Source organism: Prunus mume, linkage group LG5 (assembly GCF_029339155.1).
Source record: "Prunus mume cultivar Tortuosa linkage group LG5, ASM2933915v1, whole genome shotgun sequence".
Lineage (NCBI taxonomy): Eukaryota > Viridiplantae > Streptophyta > Magnoliopsida > Rosales > Rosaceae > Prunus > Prunus mume.
In genome coordinates, this window is record NC_142702.1 from 6,595,425 (window position 1) to 6,612,294 (window position 16,870).

The 16,870-nt window shown below is 40.1% G+C and overlaps 3 protein-coding genes across 3 annotated transcripts; 1 reads left to right on the top strand and 2 right to left on the bottom strand.

Moving 5' to 3' along the window:
- Positions 1-246: 246 nt before the first annotated feature.
- On the bottom strand, positions 247-1,446 carry LOC103343651 (strigolactones hydrolase CXE15-like). Its single transcript, XM_008247297.2, has one exon. The coding sequence runs from the start codon at positions 1,414-1,416 to the stop codon at positions 409-411; it is 1,008 nt and encodes a 335-aa protein (XP_008245519.1). The 5' UTR covers positions 1,417-1,446; the 3' UTR covers positions 247-408.
- Positions 1,447-3,408: 1,962 nt separating this feature from the next.
- Positions 3,409-4,158, bottom strand: LOC107881980 (alpha-aminoadipic semialdehyde synthase-like). Its single transcript, XM_016797130.2, has 3 exons — positions 4,076-4,158; positions 3,844-3,973; positions 3,409-3,572 (listed from the first exon to the last, which is right to left on the bottom strand). The coding sequence occupies exons 1-3, from the start codon at positions 4,154-4,156 to the stop codon at positions 3,439-3,441; spliced, it is 345 nt and encodes a 114-aa protein (XP_016652616.2). The 5' UTR covers positions 4,157-4,158; the 3' UTR covers positions 3,409-3,438.
- Positions 4,159-8,058: 3,900 nt separating this feature from the next.
- Positions 8,059-9,694, top strand: LOC103343652 (ribonuclease TUDOR 1-like). The gene is made up of 6 exons (XM_089052272.1): positions 8,059-8,175; positions 8,306-8,497; positions 8,613-8,891; positions 8,996-9,256; positions 9,342-9,545; positions 9,632-9,694. Exons 1-6 carry the CDS (start codon positions 8,059-8,061, stop codon positions 9,692-9,694), a joined length of 1,116 nt encoding a protein of 371 aa, XP_088908398.1.
- Positions 9,695-16,870: the final 7,176 nt, after the last annotated feature.

The following is a 16,870-nucleotide window of genomic DNA, read 5'->3' on the forward strand; positions in this document are numbered from 1 at the left end:
TTATTAACCAACACCAAAGCTCAATTGACTTTTGACTTTGGCAACGGTAGTGCGGGCCGTGTCCTTTTGACGATGACATCTGTGATGGCTCTCGGGTGTGAACTCGGCTTTATGGGTTTCTGATGGGCCTCTTCACTGTGTTTTTTGTTGCGCTAATTGTGTTGAGCTTTAGGAAAAAGGTGTCTAATTGCTGTATTTTAATCACACACACAAATTCAGAAATAATCATGATCGAGATCATCCTTGTTTGTGTTCATAATTCATAATAAATTGTGGACCTCTAGTGGACATAGAAATCAGTTTGTATTTTTGGATCTTTATGTCTCCATTAGAAAGATAAGAAATACAATTATCCAACCAAAAACGAGAAAGAAAAAAAGCATACTAATGGAGATCGACTATAACATTTTAGTGCTTATTGATGAACTCTGTGATCCTTGAAATCAGAATCTCAGTTTGGGAAGCCGTGTGTGGATCCATTTCAATGGCAATCTTGTTAAGATAAAAGCTATGAGCCACACCAGGGCTAATCAAGAGCTCCACATCCTTCTCAGCCTTCTTCATGGCTTCGTAGTATTCAATCTCAGTATCTACAATCATGTCCATTTCAGCAACACATAGAAGAAATGGGGGAAGCTTCAGGGTATCTAAATCCGGTGCTCCGGAACCCATCGGACAAGTTATAGGATGGTCCTTGGTGGACCCCACTGGAAGTGCCAAGCTCAAAAACTTGTCCACCATGTCAAGTGTAAGCATAGGAGACTCTGGCTGGTCCAACTCCGACCTGCTCCTCGTGGATCGAACGAAACCGGGATGGATAAGAATCCCACCTGTTAGCCTTATGTGGTTCAAATCCACCTTCCCCGCTCGAGCGGCCAGCTCATGCACAATGTTTCCTCCTGTGCTATCTCCTAGAAGGATCACGCGGTTGAAGTCCGCATGGTCCACGAGCCATGGCTCGTACGAGTCACCTTGAGCAAGGGATTGAAGCCAGAAGAGAGCAGACCAGCCGTCGTCTATAGCAGCGGGCAGACGGTGCTCGGGTGCGAGCCTTAGATAGACAGAGACAAAAATGGCCTTGGCTGACCGTGCAAGGTTGGTGTACATGTGGTAGTACATGTACCAATCAGCTCGGCTTATGCAAAAGCCACCTCCATGGAAATGGAGGATTATGGGCAGCTTTGTCTCGTCCCTGGGTTTGATCTCTGGTAGATAGATTCGTAGCTGAAGGCCTGAGTCTTTGTCGACCACCACATCACGTGTAGCAACTCCATTGATGAATTCTTCATGGGGTTGGACCGGCTCGACCATGAACTGTACCTCAGAGGGTCCAGTCCATGTGCGGTCAGTGGAACCATCTTCGAAGACTTTAAGCCAACCGGACACTTCATGGAGCAGCTTCTTCTGGGAGATCATGGTTGATAGTCTAGTTAATAGGAAGAAGTGCGCGTGACCTTGGGGACGACCCGCTGTGTCTCTCTCTCTCTATATGTAGAAGTTGTGAGTGTGTGTGAAACTAATTAAGAAGAAGCTTCTAATCATGTACGACCAATTCATAAATGTGAAAGCCAAATTATACGTCTTTTTTTAATAGCCACGATGAAACTAAACTATAAATAAATAAATAAATAAATAAATAAAAAGAAGTAAGTCATGAGCAGTTGTTGACTGAAAAAAATACATTTGTTGCTGGACTTTGCAAATGACTTGCTGTGTGTATTGTCCATGACAGCATGCACATTGTCTACCACATGGCATGCAGTATCCGCATTATGTTTACCCAAACAAACCCCAATTATTCTAATAATAAAACCCAAAAAAATAAAATAAAATAAAATTAAGGGTTCACGTTCTTTCTCCAGAGTGATTCCTTCCCCTCTTTGCTTTTCTGTCTGATTTTTTTCTGTTTCAAGGCACAAACTGATTCTAAACTTGATTCTTCAATTATTTTTTATTGTTTTTCTAATATAGCTAACAAAGAACCAATTTTAAAATTTCATGCATCATGATTGGTAAAGAAGAAGTGGCGATTGACCACCCTGATTGTCATCTTCATCATTTTCCAGCGTGCTTGAATAAGTTTGGTCTGTCTTTCAACTTTTCAAATCTATTTGCCTTCGGGTAGTGGTGGTTAAGTCTTTCTTCTTTTCTTTCGCTGTTTTTTTATATATTTACTTTGAAAGTTTTTGTTATATGAATCAAGTATAAGATCAATTCAAAACTGTATTTCCCTCCAAGAAAGTGATCAAATTGATTACCCAGTTAAAGATAACTGCTGCTTAATGATCAATTTCTAAGGAACGAAATCAAGTATAATCATACTCTCACTTTATTAGCTAGATTTTTTTTTTCTTTTGGTGGATTAGGAGGAGAGTTTACTAATTATATGTGTCCTTAGATTAATCCAAGGGCCTTTATTAAAAAGGTCCTCACGAGACCTCATTTTTAGGTATTTAGGTCAGCAGGACTGATTCCCAGTATATGTTTTTATCTTACTGATCATCTTAATTAAAATTAGGGTCACACCGAAAGAGAGTATTTTTGCTCACCACTTTAACCCAAGGTGTGTGCTCACCATCTTTCTCAACACGTGGCCCGTATCCATAAATCAAAGTAAAAAGTCAACCATAGTTATGCCTATGGACACATGTCAAGTATTAGGAAAGGTGGTTAGCATACACCTTGGGTTAAAGGGGTCGGCAAAACTATTTCCCATACTGAAATAGGCCCTTCTAACTCAAAAATCATAAACCCTAAGTGGAAGACCCTTTTTGATGATCTTGTAGGTTGAGAAGCATCCTCGGCTTAATAAAAATGAAAAGTTAGAAAGCTAATACCAAGAAGGCATGCCATATGTCTGTGCAGGGGTGTTAGCACCTAACATTTTATCCCTCTCAAGTCTGAAGTCACCGAGAACCTGGTTAGAAGTGTGCCTTCTTCTTCTCTTATTATTCTTATCTTACTGGATCCAGTTGGAATCATCAATAGTAAATCCACAATTTATGTGCTGGTTTGACGACTTACCGTCCCAGATAGCTCTGGAAGTCTGCTAGGATCCACAAAAGTATGAGGAAGAAGCTTAAATATCTCTTGCGTGCCAGAAGAAACTACAGGAAATATAGTTACATCAGAGCTATTATGATACTAGATTTTTTGTTTCATAAGAATTAGTAAAATCCTGCATCATGTGAACTGACTTATACTAAAAATGGTGCTCTGCATAAGAACTTGAAAAAATATCAAATTAAAAATGTAAATAAGTGAGACACAAGAATCTGCAATTCACCTATGCAATGTCAAAATTTTAGTTCTCGAGTTGCTTTTGCAGAAAGTGGCCTGGTAGCAGAATGTTGACAATATTGTTAATGTTTATGAGCGGAGATTTATATGTAATGTACCGTTTCCTGAACCGGTGAAGACAAAGACCAAAGGGCAGATTCATGATGGTAGTCCCAGAGGTGCTATATCTTCACCCACGGAAATCACTGCAGCCTTGGCAGCAGCCAAGGATGTATACATATAAGATGCACCCAACGAGAGGAACGGTGTTGAATATCCAAGACTTAAGTACCCTTGAAAAAGAAAAGAAAGAATGAGAAAAACAGAAAAAAGGTTTAAAAAATGGATGCAATACCTCACATCCAAAGTACCAACTCTCAAGCATCAATACAGCTAAAGAAACCACATAGGAAAGTCCATCTCATGGACTATCCCAAGCTCTAAAGTTGCATGCACTGAAAAGTAAACTAAGCTGCAAAAACTTTTCCTTGAACAACAAATTCAGCCAGAGCATATGAATCCAGTAAGTAGTCGAAAATTGATATTGCAGGAAACAGAACATACTCTGTCCTAACCCACACAGGAAGTCGATAAATCCAGCTCTACCAGCATACTTTCCCAATGCAAGTGGTCTTTTCCCGTGATCCCCCACAATAAGCTCGTAATCATAGAGGGACACCCTTTCAGCTAGGATCTGCACACCACAGAAACAGTGATAAACTGGTAATGAAGCAAAACATAGTATTATAAATCACTGCCCTGCTCTTAATAAGTGCAAATGCAAACATGACCTGACCTTGTCTAAGAGTGGCATGTTTTCCTTCTGAGCCTTGTGAGTATGAGAGAAAAATGCATAGGCTCTATCAGGAAGAACCATCTCCAGCTGCACCACAAGTCCAAAGCCAAACAATTGTGTTAATAAATTGGTGATCCATTGACAAACTTGATGCTATATTATGTTGAAAGCAAAGCAGAAAAAAAAAAGAGTGGAAAAAGTAGTACCTTGGGATAAATCCTGAGAGATTACCCAACATCCTCATACATTGCATCATGATGGATGCGCTTTGTGGAGGGCTGCACTATGATGCGGGCAACCCCAGTTTTGTCTCTGCCACTGTGGAGCAGCCTAGCACAGTGAGATGGAGTCAAAGATGCTCTCCTCTCCCACTTGTTTACTGACTCGGACAAAATCCTCACCACCAAATTTCCAAGCATTTTTCTTTTTCAGAAGCTTTGTGATCTTCCCCTGCCTTAATTTGATCACTTTCTAGCAAGAATCAAGATCAATCAAAACAAAAACCTAAAACCAAGATCAAAATATCCATACATCACCACCACCAAAACTCTTTCAACAATTCAAAATGCCAAAACTCTTTCAATTACTCTTCAGAACTTTGTTTTGTTGTTTTTTCTTTTATTTTTGGGTTTCTTAGATCTAGGTCCAAAATGATTAATTGGCATTAGGCTAAGTCCTCGCAGTTTTGGTTTTAGATCCAAGTCCATCGACTTTTATTACCTTTTTTGTTATGTTAATTTTACCCTTTGAGGTAAATAAGGAAACCCATTGAAAATCCAAATTTAATGCATTATTTCATTGTAATTGAATTTATAATTTCATATTTGAATTCTTTCCTTGTGAACATTTACCTAATATATGGATAAACTACAATTTAATCAATAAAAGTAAAGACCAACATATATATTATACTAATCGATGAAGGCAAGTACCGGCATGAAATTATGTACCTATGCATCAGGTAAACACCAATATTGAAAACACAATATGTTTAATACTTATCAAGTTGATAACAACAAATAAAAAACTTGAGAAAAACAAGAGAACTATTGATGATGTTTTTATGTACCTAATATATAGGTACTATCAGCTATAATGTGCTTTATATTACTATATGTATATATATATAGGTAGAATTTTCTAATGTACCTGGTTACTAGGTAAATATAAGCTTATGTGTCTAATTACTAGGTAAATGTGAGATTATTTACATAACTTACTAGGTAAATACAGGATTGTACCCTATTATTGGGGGAAGTATGAGATAATATATAATCTACCGGGTATATAGGTATTTGTTATTTTCAATATACCTTTTTTTTTTTGTTTCTTCAATTTACCTAATAAAGAGGTCGCAAACAGTAAGAAAGAAAGCCAATGATTTTTTGGGTTAAAAGAAAAAAAAAAGGCAATGTTAATATACAAAATCATGGATGCAATTAAAAGAAGAAGAAAAAAAAGGCAACATAATTAATAGGAAAAACTACATAAAACCCCCCGAACTATAGTGTCATTTTCAAGTTCATACTCAACTTTAGAGACAAAGTTGATTATGTACTCATAAATGTCTCTAAAGTTGGGTATGAACTTAAAAATGACCCTATAGTTTGGGGGGTTTTATGTAGTTTTTCCTAATTAATATACCAAAATCATTATGGTCAAAGCACTTAATTTGCTAATTAATTATGGTCATAAACAATTATTTCCCGTAATTAGCACATAAATTACAATTACCCTTTTCAAGGCATACGGGGCAACATTGGAATAAAAAAATAATTTAAAATACAAATAAAAATATTACATCATAAAATATTAAAAAATGAATGTAATCTTTTATGGCAAAAAAGTCAAAGGACTTGTATCAAAGTCACCAACTCCGAGGATTAAAACCAAGGCCCCGTTTGGTTCACGGAACGAATATGAGAGGAAATCATTTCCCATGTCATTTCCCAAAGGATGGGAAATGAAAGATTTCTTTCCCACGTTTAGGCCCCGTTTGGGATTGCTTTTTTTGGCCAAAAATCTGCTTCACTTTAAAGTTAAGCAGTTTAAGGTGTTTAGTAAAAATAAAATATCATGATTATTTTAAAAGCAGTGGCAGTTTGACTTTTTAAAAGCAGCTCTTGGTTGCTTTTCAAAGCTGCTTTCAAAAGAAGTAGAGATGAACATTTAAGGAATTTTTTTAATTCCAAAATACCATCATTCATTTTAAAAAATGACACCACCTCCACTTCCACATCCAACTCCACCATTTGCACTACCACATTCACTACCTCCACAACCACCGCCACCACCACCACCACCACCACCACCACACCACCACCACCTCCACCTCCACCTCTACCTCCTCCACCACCACCAGCACTACCACCACCACTACCACTACTATCACCATCACCACCATCACCACCTCCATAATCGCTATCCCCACCACCACCACTACCACAACCACCAACCCACCTTCATCACCTTTATTTAATTCAATTAGATGTAAATGAACCATAACTATGCAACCCTATTCCTAATAGATTAACCCCAAAATAGCATATCCAAATTATAAGAAAGCCCATCACTCCATCGCTACTACTACTACCACATGATTAGTATATAACACTTTCAACATCATGTCTATTTTAGTCATTATTTACAGTTATAATATTTTTATATTAAAATTTACCAAACAGTTTTGACACTGCTTTTTATACTAACAGCACTTTAAAAATATTGTTTACTAAACTTTGAGATGCTTTACTTTACAGCTAATTATTTTCAAAGCACAGCGAAAGTAACTTTTTTTAAAAGTGACAACAATCCCAAACTAGGCCTTAGTAATGCTGGGAAAGTAACCGGGAGATATCACTTCCTTTCCCATGTTTGTTTTGAGTATGAATGGAAAATAAAGTTAGTATAAATTTTCAATTATACCCATATTAAATCAAATGAAAAAAGAATGCATTTAATGATATATTGTAATTCTAAATTGCTAATGGGGACAAAATGGTCATGGAAAATGTTTATTTAATATTGGCTCATTTTCCCAAACTTTTTCATGAGGAGGGAAAACAAAATCCAAGTTTGGAGAATGACTTCTCTTTCCCCCCAACTTTCCCATGAGCCAGACAACGATTTTCCATGCCTGGACTTTACCAAACGTGGGAACGCAACTGATTTCCTATCCCTAAGTCTCCTTTTCCATGAACTAAATAGGGCCTAAGTTCTCAATGGGAATTTGAATCTATATCAACTTTTCGATAAATTATATAAGAAAGGAACTTATGCTATGTTGGGGTGATAATGGATCGACAATTAAATTGCAATCAAATTAATATAATGACATGCACCCTGATTTTTATTTTTTTATTTTACTTAATGGCTGGTCACCCTATGCCTTCAAAATTATGATGTCAAATGACATATGGGGTCATATTCAGTGGAGAACTTTTAAAAAATTTAAATAAAATAAAAAATATTGAAAATCAAGATGGAAAATCACACTTAGAAGTCAAGGATAACGCTTAAAAAAAGGAAGAATGACGTATTTCTGGAATTTTCTGGGTTGCTTGAGCTAGATAAAAGAAAATATTGATTTATTAATTTCTTATTTTGCTGTTAATCGTAAAACAGTCAATCAGGATATTTTATTCCTGATATAGTTTTACCTTTTTAATAATTTGGGATTTTAATTTTCTTATTAGGTAAGTTTTAGGATATTCGTTACGTGCAAACTTTCTTTCTTTTTTCGGGTGCAACATGCCCCTTTTTCTATTGTAGGAGTAGGAAACTTTGTTTCCAGTTTCTGATTTTGCAGTACACAGGATCCCTAATTAATCTTAGGTTATTCTCATATATTCTCCTATAAAAAGAACAGGATCTTTGGCACATGGGTTATTCATTCAATCGATCAACTGATCAACCGAGGAGAGAGTTTAGAGAAAGGAGAGCAAAGTCAGTTTTAAATATTTCATATTGGAGGAGTATATATGATGGAGCTAAAAAATGCAGATTATGAGGCTAACGAAGGAAGATCAAGAGTTAGGGAAGACTACGTACCCCGACCCAGAGCTTTGGAAAGGATTCCACACCAGAATTTCATAGGAACGGTACGTAGTATTTGATAAATTCTTGATTATTATGAAAATTATAGTTTGTATGCCTATTCCAATTTACCTGGCCGTTATATATTCTTTGTCATCTGTCTGCATATGTGTAATTGATTTTTTTTTCTTCCAGGTTGTGGAAATTGTAAGTGGGGATCACATCATCATTGTGGCTGATGATTCTTTTAAAGATAGCAGTGAACACGAGTATGAAGTTCTTCTTTCAAGTATTTCATGTCCGAAATCGGACGGTAGTGGAGTAGAACGGGAGGTGTATGCCTATGAAGCGAAGGAGTTTGTGAGAGCACTCCTTATTGGTCGTCAAGTATGCATGAGAACTATTTTTTATATGTGTTGTTATCTTAATTATAAAAATCTCATTTTTTTGCCATTGAAGTGTATATACCACGAAACATTAATGAACAAACACTTGCATGCAGGTGCATGTTGAATTGGAGTATTCAAGGAAACACGATATAGAAAATATAAAAACATATCACCACGGATCAGTTTTCCTTGTAAATGCTCTTGATGGCCAGAATGTTTCTGAGTTGGTCGTCGCAGAAGGCCTTGCCACTGTTTTGAAACGTGATGATATTGAGGTAGTATCAAACTATTATGATGCCCTTTGTAACGCAGAATCATCGGCTATTCTTAATAAGAAAGGAATGCATTCTGGCGTGGATCCCCTAGTCATGGACATAAAAGACGTGTCAGATGTGAGAATTACCCCATAATTTATAGTAATTATTATTACAAGGGATTAATGTGTTTTCTCTAAGCGTTTTTTCATGCATTGTTTCATTTGATGTGTTTATTTCAGGCAACGTGGCAGGAAGCTGGTAATGCCAGTAATCATATATTTTTTTACTTATATGGTAAATACAACAAAGTTCCTGCTGTCGTGGAATCTGTAGTCCATGCTAACAATAGGAATAAAATTATACTATTCATTCAACAATATGGGGAAACATGGAGGATTGCCTTCTCACTTTATGGTGTCATATGGCCCAGAGATGAGGAGCCTTATGCAGCTGAAGCATTCCGACTTCTGAGGCGAACCATACTCCAAAGAAGGGTGGAGGTGAAGCATTTAGCAATATTTATTTGGTACCCTTGATTTCCCCTTGGGATTTTTTTGTGCTTCGATAAAATTGTCTCTTGTACAGGTTGAACTGAGCACTAAGCATCCTATTGATTATGATGGATATTTCGTGGGAACTTTATTGTTGGAGTCAAATACCCATGCGGCAATCCCCCTCCTTCAAGCTGGCCTTGCAAAACTTGCAAAAATGGAAGGAGAGTATCCTAAAGGCGCTTACCACGATGAACTTGATAAAGCTCAGAAGTCTGCAAGAACGAAGAAACTGAAAGTATGTGAAGCAGCATATATATGCATTAAGACAATTGTCTTCCTTTTAACTAACTGTGTTAATAATATTTATTCATTTTGTTGTAGATGTGGGAGAATTATGTTGAACCATCTTACCAATGCACTGGCGCTATGGAGGGAGATAACTAGTATAGGCTAAGAAATTTGAAGAAAATAAATTTTAGGAATTGAGAAATTTTTTATCGTATAGTTTAGCCTTAGTTCTGTGGGCTACCTTTTGATATACCTCCTGGTTCTCCTTGTTGATCAGTTTTGTCTGCTGTCAATCTATGAAGCTTGTTGCTCTTTTTCCAATTCTCGATTAAAATTATATATCGACAACTCAAGTTACCTACAATAAATTTCAATTTTATTGTTTGTGTTTTAACCTTCCAAAACACCCTTCTAAAGAGGCCATGTGAGAATATTTTTCTATTTAAACCCCGCACTTCTCTTTGTTCTAATTTAAATTTTCACAATTTCTAAGAAAATCTCACTATCTTCCGAAACTATCCCTAAATACACCCATCAAGGAAAAAAAAAATCAACAACCTCACGCCCCACACCATGCTATCTTGCCCCTCACCACTATATAACTAAACCAAGAAATAATATCACATTACATACCTCAATTGACGACGCACAAGCCACTATTTGCATACCGTATTTAGGGTTTGTGAAGAGTAAATGAGAGTGTAGTACATTTCCTTGATTGAAAGAGAAAAGTAATCTGACAATATGGTGTAGAGGAGTTTGTGTTTTTCTAAAACTTAATATGAAGAGTGTTGGGTGTGTGTATAGATAAACTAGAGTTGAGTATTAAGTTGGATGACCTTTTTATTTTTTTACACAATAATAAAACTTAAGAACTTAATGATTTAAGTATTATAGTGAAAAAAAGAAGGTGTGAGGTTTAAATATATAAACTCATGTGAGAATATTTATTTATATTCAAAAGTCGCAACATAGGAGCGAACAGTTTTGATAAGCCTCAATAGATAATGAGGTTGATGAGTTGTATTATTTATACTCGGGTAATAGCCTAATAGTAATGAATAATGCTCTAAAGTACTCTTATCGATAAACCAAAATAGGGAAGAAAAAAATAGTATCGCCGTGCCGCTATACCTTTTTTGTTGTAAAAAAAATACAGGTATAGCCGGTTGGCTATACTATTTATTAAAATAGAAAACAGACCCGCCTGGCTCCTTAGGTGCTCATTAAAAAAGCTTATAGCCGAGCGGCTATACAACCTAAATCTGTTCAAAATACAAAATACATGACAGCCCTGCTTGCTTCATATGCCAACTAAATGCGTAATTTAGTATATTCCAACCTTGAGTTGAATTTTTAAATAGGTTCAAAGTATTTACCTTAATTCAGAGAATTATTTGTGAGAGGTGCACTTACTGATCTCAAAGTACAGAGACACAAAAATATTCAATTTCATTGTACAAAGCAACATAACATTTGGCGTCTCGAACACAAATATCATATCATAACATTGATTCTCAGAATAAACAGAAGCTGCTTGTTCACGAGCTCAGAAAACTACAAGGTTATTGCTACTAATCAGAATTCTGGTACGACCTTGCTGCTACGAAAGCATGACCTTGTATTTCTCTGTGTTTTTTCTTTTCTCATTTTTAAGCCCCAAAAAAACAGTAAAATTTATTTATAAAAACCATTAGAAATGTCCCGAAGAGACAAGAGGGCCTTCTACTCAACAGCATGATTCTTCTTGTGAAAAAGCCGAAGTTATACTCCATTTTCTATGTTCTCCTAAAATGACCAGTGGGGTCTTCCACTCAAATTAAGTAACAGAATGATCTTCACCAAAAACAAAGAGAGAGAGAGAGAGAGAGGACACTACTAAAACCAAAATTATGTTGTCACGATATAATTGGTAACAAGATTAGTTAAAAGACGTTATTACGGAGAATACTAAGCTAAAACTCCACAATTACAACGACTGCTAAGCCAATCTATTTGTCTTGACTCTCTTAACTTAAAGTCCCCACATTGAGAAGCTGAATTTCTAAAACGCAATTGGCTTCTTGCCTAACTACCTTGACAAGACCACATGAAGACAAAGCCAAAAAGAACAATGTTTTTTTTTTTTGCAAGAACCACCACCGTAGCAAACTTCTCTTCAGTTCAACGTGCCTACAGTAAACCTCTCTTGTTCTATACAAATACGTAACAAAAACACTTCCAAAAAAAGTAAATGCAAAAAACAGCAAGCAAGATTGTTAAGAAAACTAAATCACACATATGCTTGCTTGCGCTTGCACATAAAGCTTAGGAAAGAAGAGAAGTAGGAGGGAAGAATGGCCACCAGAATGGCTGCGATGAAAAATTATAATCCCAATACCTGATGATACATAAATTCTCAGTGAAAAAAAAAGCATCTTGTTTATACCAAAATGAACAGCCAATAAGCATCGGACACGTGGACCAAATTGGAGCTATGGAAGCCTTCGGCACCTAGCTACAGTTCTGTTCCTACCGATCGCACGATTAGGGCAACTCCACCCTCAAGGGCACGTGGAGTCCCACAATTAGAGTCCACAGTCCCACATCGAAATTCTAAACAACTTGCACACCTCCCAAGGCCTATAAAAGAGGACAACTATCCCAACAAGGGGATAATCAATCAGAACTTACGGCATACCGCCTATTGATTTGTAGTTCAACCTTACTAAATCCGTACTTACTTAAGCATCGGAGAGCCTTCGGTCGGTACCACACCGGTGCCCCAGGTCTTACCGAGCGTTTGTTATCTTGCAGATTGAACACCCTACCGAGACTCATAGCATACCGAAGGCCCAACATCACTAAGTTGAGCGGGAAAGTGCCGAATCATTTTTCTGCGTCAACGCTTAAGGCGTCGTCTGTGGGAAACGATAAGAATCGACCTACAATTCCTAAAAAAACACATGGGAACCACTTCAGGACCAACGTTCTTATCGGAGGATGGACTACCGTGCGGAATACCAAGCGAGCAAGCCCGCTGCACCCTAGTACTCCCTTGGTAATCCTCCTGATCCAGACTATGGTCGGCGAGCTTCGCTCAAATGATTTCCCTTCGGAAGGAAATGGCCAAGCTCCAAGAACATAACAATCTCCTCTCGTCCAAACTAAAAGAAACCCGGTAAATGCCGCTTAATCGGCGGAACGCAGAATATTCGAGTACGGAATCTTCCCGAGTTTGCACCCGGTCGGCAAAAGAAACGGAAGAAGGGGCAACGGCAGCGCTGCGCCTTCCAAAGAGCTAGTAGTCCCGGCTCCACGGACCAGCCTCACGCGAAGAAGGTCTACACCGATTGTCGCCATCGGATCAACGACAAGGATGCCGAATGGCGAGGTCCCCAATCGGGATCAATGCTCGCTGCGGGACTCACGGATGGGGTCCTGGAAACAAGTCATCCCTTAGAAAGGTCCGAGGGTTGGAGTCGAAGTAGAATCGACGATGAGTATGCCCTCCAAGGGCACCGAATCAAGCTCTTGTTGAAAACTCCCACGGAGTATTCAAGGCAAGACCACCAAGTCCGAGGAGAACTTCCAAGACTACATTTCGAGGAGGTCCTGCCGAGACCCGCTTATCCGTCTGCTCTTCCAGAGAATCCAGAAGATGAAAGACGCCAACCCGTCCCAAGAACTCGATGGGGAAACTTCAGGGACCATTTACCGAGCGCATCAAGAAGTCCAGACAGGACAGGAGGTACAGCCATTGCTCATCTTGTTTATACCGGCGTGGAAGACCCTTTGACGCACCTTCACTCTTTCTAATCGGCGATCGGATGTAAGGGCCTCAGCGATGAGGGCAATGCTCTTGTTCCCATCCTCCCTTACGGGCCGCTCTGGATTCTACTGTCTTGAACCAGAAGGTAGACTCGTTGACGAGTCAAGCGATTTTCTCAATCACTTCATGATCCGGAAGGATCGTGCACTCTGCCGATGATCCGTGCACATGGTTCGGTAGAGAGAAGATGAACCCCTACGGAATACGCTGCGCGCCACCATGAATACTCAAGGTATCCGAAGCGGATGATCGGCGCTTATGGCGCCTTCAAGAGTGGCCTTCGGTCCTCTCACTTTGATATCTCGTGCCGTGAGCAATGGCGCACATATGACGAGCTAATGAAGCGGCGGCATCCACGCCAAGGCTGAATATTTCAACTCCAAGCCCAAGCCTTCACGGCAGGAGGAATTGACAACGAAGAGCTATCTGGCGAGACGACTCTTCGGCAGGTCATAAGCGAAGGACGACCGTGATAATCGGCAAGGAAGCTCAAAGAAGGCGTGGTAAATACGGTCGCAACAATCACGAGCGCCGCTACCTAATCACGATCGCTCAGTAAGTCTTCACTGTTGAATACTACTTATGAGGTCATCCCGATGAACGAGCATGGCCAAATCCGAAACCAATCCGAAGCCCAATCGCCAGGACAATCGGGATACGCAAATTCTGCCGATATCACCAAAGAACAACCACAACACGAAGGCTGCATCACCGAGGAAGATTGTTGAACGCCTGATTCGGGAGGGAAAGCTGGATCAATACATTGCTAGACCACTGCAGGCACTAGCCCCAAACGCGAATCGGCAAATCAACATGAACAGCACCATCAGCGGAGGCCCCACTCTGTGGGACACTCTAACCGATCGATGAAGCAATATGTGCGTGCCGCTCACCACCCTCAAGTCTTTGGCATAGAAACCGATCGGCACCACAAGGTTCCGAAGGTGGGTTGGGAGCCCATCACATTTTGCGAAGAAGAGGAGGAAGGGATCATTTACCCCACGATGACCCAATGATCATTGGGGCGAAATCACCAATTACGATGTAGGTCGGCATCTTGATCGACACTTGAAGTTTGGTAAATGTGATTTTACCGATGCCTTGGAGGATTGGGAATTACCGACAAGATGGTCAATTGGCGATAATGCCTCTACTCAATTTTTTTGGGATCCGGTCCGGCAATCAGCGATGTCGGTTGCCCGCCGCCTTGGCGTTGCCCCCGAATAACGATGACCTACGACCAATTCCTCATCGCCGACCGCCTAACGCGCATACAACGTCATCGTAGGATGGGCGACACTCACGAGTCAAAGCCCACTTGTCCCTTCACATGTTGTTGATGAAATTCCCTACCCGCAACATCGGCGTTATCCAAGGAGACGATTCAGCGCATGCGGACGTGCTATCGCTCTGAAATCGATAGCTTGCAAATCACCAATGGAGGCCATGTCAGCAGTGCGAGGACTACCGAGCGATAATGGGCCTATAAACGACCCAAGAGAGGAAACGCCAACACCGTGCGCAGCCTGCCTCGAAATCAAAGCGGTAACCACGAATAAGGAATATCTCGACCGATGTGTGAAGATCGGCACCACCTAGATCCCGACTTACGGAGGCGCTTCATTGACTTCTTGCGGCATCACGCGAGGTCTTCGCCATATCACGACGCGTCATTAGCCACAAGCTCGGCATCTCCCCGTCTATAAACCGGTTAGCGAGCGCCGTCGTATGATGCCAAGCATGCGAGGCTATGCGTGCAAAGTTGACAAGCTTAAAGCCATTGGCTTTATCAAGGAGGCTACGTACCTCGCTTGCCAACTCGATCATGGTCGGAAGGCCAATGGGGATGTCGAATGTGTCAAGACTATACCGACTGAATAAGGCTGTCTGTCCGAAAGACGACTTCCATTGCCAGGATCGACCCGGCTCGTTAGCGCAACCGCTGGACACAAGCTACTCGGCTTCATGGGCGCCTATTCAGGTACAACCAGATTTTCATGGACCTTGCCGATGGCGAGCATCGACATTCATCACCGGAGGGTTGTCTGTTACAATGTCATGCCTTTTGGCTAGAAAATGCGGGAGCAACGTATCAACGACTCGTCAGCGGATTTTTGCTGAACACATCGGCATTATGGAGGTGTATGTCGACGACATGTTGGTGAAAAGTCGAACGGCAGAGGGGCATTTGGAAAACTTAGCCCTTATGTTTGGTATACTCAAGGACTACCGAATACGGTTGAACCCAACGAAGTGCTCCTTCGGTGTATCTTGGAAATTTCTCAAATTCATGATCTACCAAAGAGGCATCGAGGCCAATCCGAAAAAATCGGAGAACCTTCCTACTGAACGGAAACTTTCACCCCAAAGGCGAATGAGGAGCCACTCGCCTTAAGCCTCGACTGATCGAAGAACGCCGCGCAAGCTAACCTTCGGAATGAAGCTTACAAGCAGCGCGTCTCTCGGTACTTTTCGACTCCAAGGTCAGATCCGCTCTTCCGAGTCGGAGATGGGTCATGCGAAAAGTCTCTCTAGCAACTAAGAATCCCACGGAAGGAACCCTCGGACCTTCCTGGGAAGGACCTTACGAGATCATCGGCATCCAGCGATCGGGGACTTATCGGCTCAGAGACTCCAACGGAAAGACCCTCGGTCATCCTTGGAACGTAGAGCATTTAAAATATTATTTTAAATGAAGTCACCTAGCCTACGGCTTATTCTTACTCACAACTTTCGGCAGTATCGAGTTCCCTAGCCTATGATAAGTTTTCAATTGTAAAATGAACTCCAAATGTATCTTTGCCTTTGGCAATCATTAATGAAAAGGCCTTCGGCCATATATTCACAACCTTCGGTGTGTTAATTTAAAAGATGCGGTAGAGGCCATCGGTCGCAGTATACTACATTTTTAAATCCTTTTATTTAGCCTTCGGCAAATAAGGTACCACGGTATTCTTTCCTACCGATCAAAGGTTAACTTGTGTCTTTTACTAAGCCTGTTAACGATTGGAAGATCACCTTATGGAGCCCTCGGCACTTTAAAGGTTCACTTTAGAGTTGAGTTATTACATTACTGGCCCTCGGCGATAAAGTGTTAAGCCCTAAGTTGCTTACCGATTCAAGGTTCACACAAAATTTGAACTTATACTAGCCTTCGGCAGTTAAATCAATCACTTTGCCTTCGGCATTTACAATGATTAGTTTTCAACTTTGGAAGTTACCTTGTTATTGGCCTACGGCTGATGAACTTTTATCTAGCCCTCAGCATTTAAAAAGTTCCCAGGACAAGTTAAAGCAGAAACATGCCGAAAGTGAAACTACTTAACAATCAATTTAGAAAATTAGAACCGCTTATATTAAAAGATTCCCTCAGCATCAAGGTGTTCAGAAAATATTGCCCGATAGCAATTACATGAAATAAAACTTAAATAAGGCTCAAGCGGCAGTCTCCTCCTCGGCACCAGGGGCAACGGGTTCTTCTGGAGCATCCTCCCCTTCGTACTCTACTATCATCCCTTAGA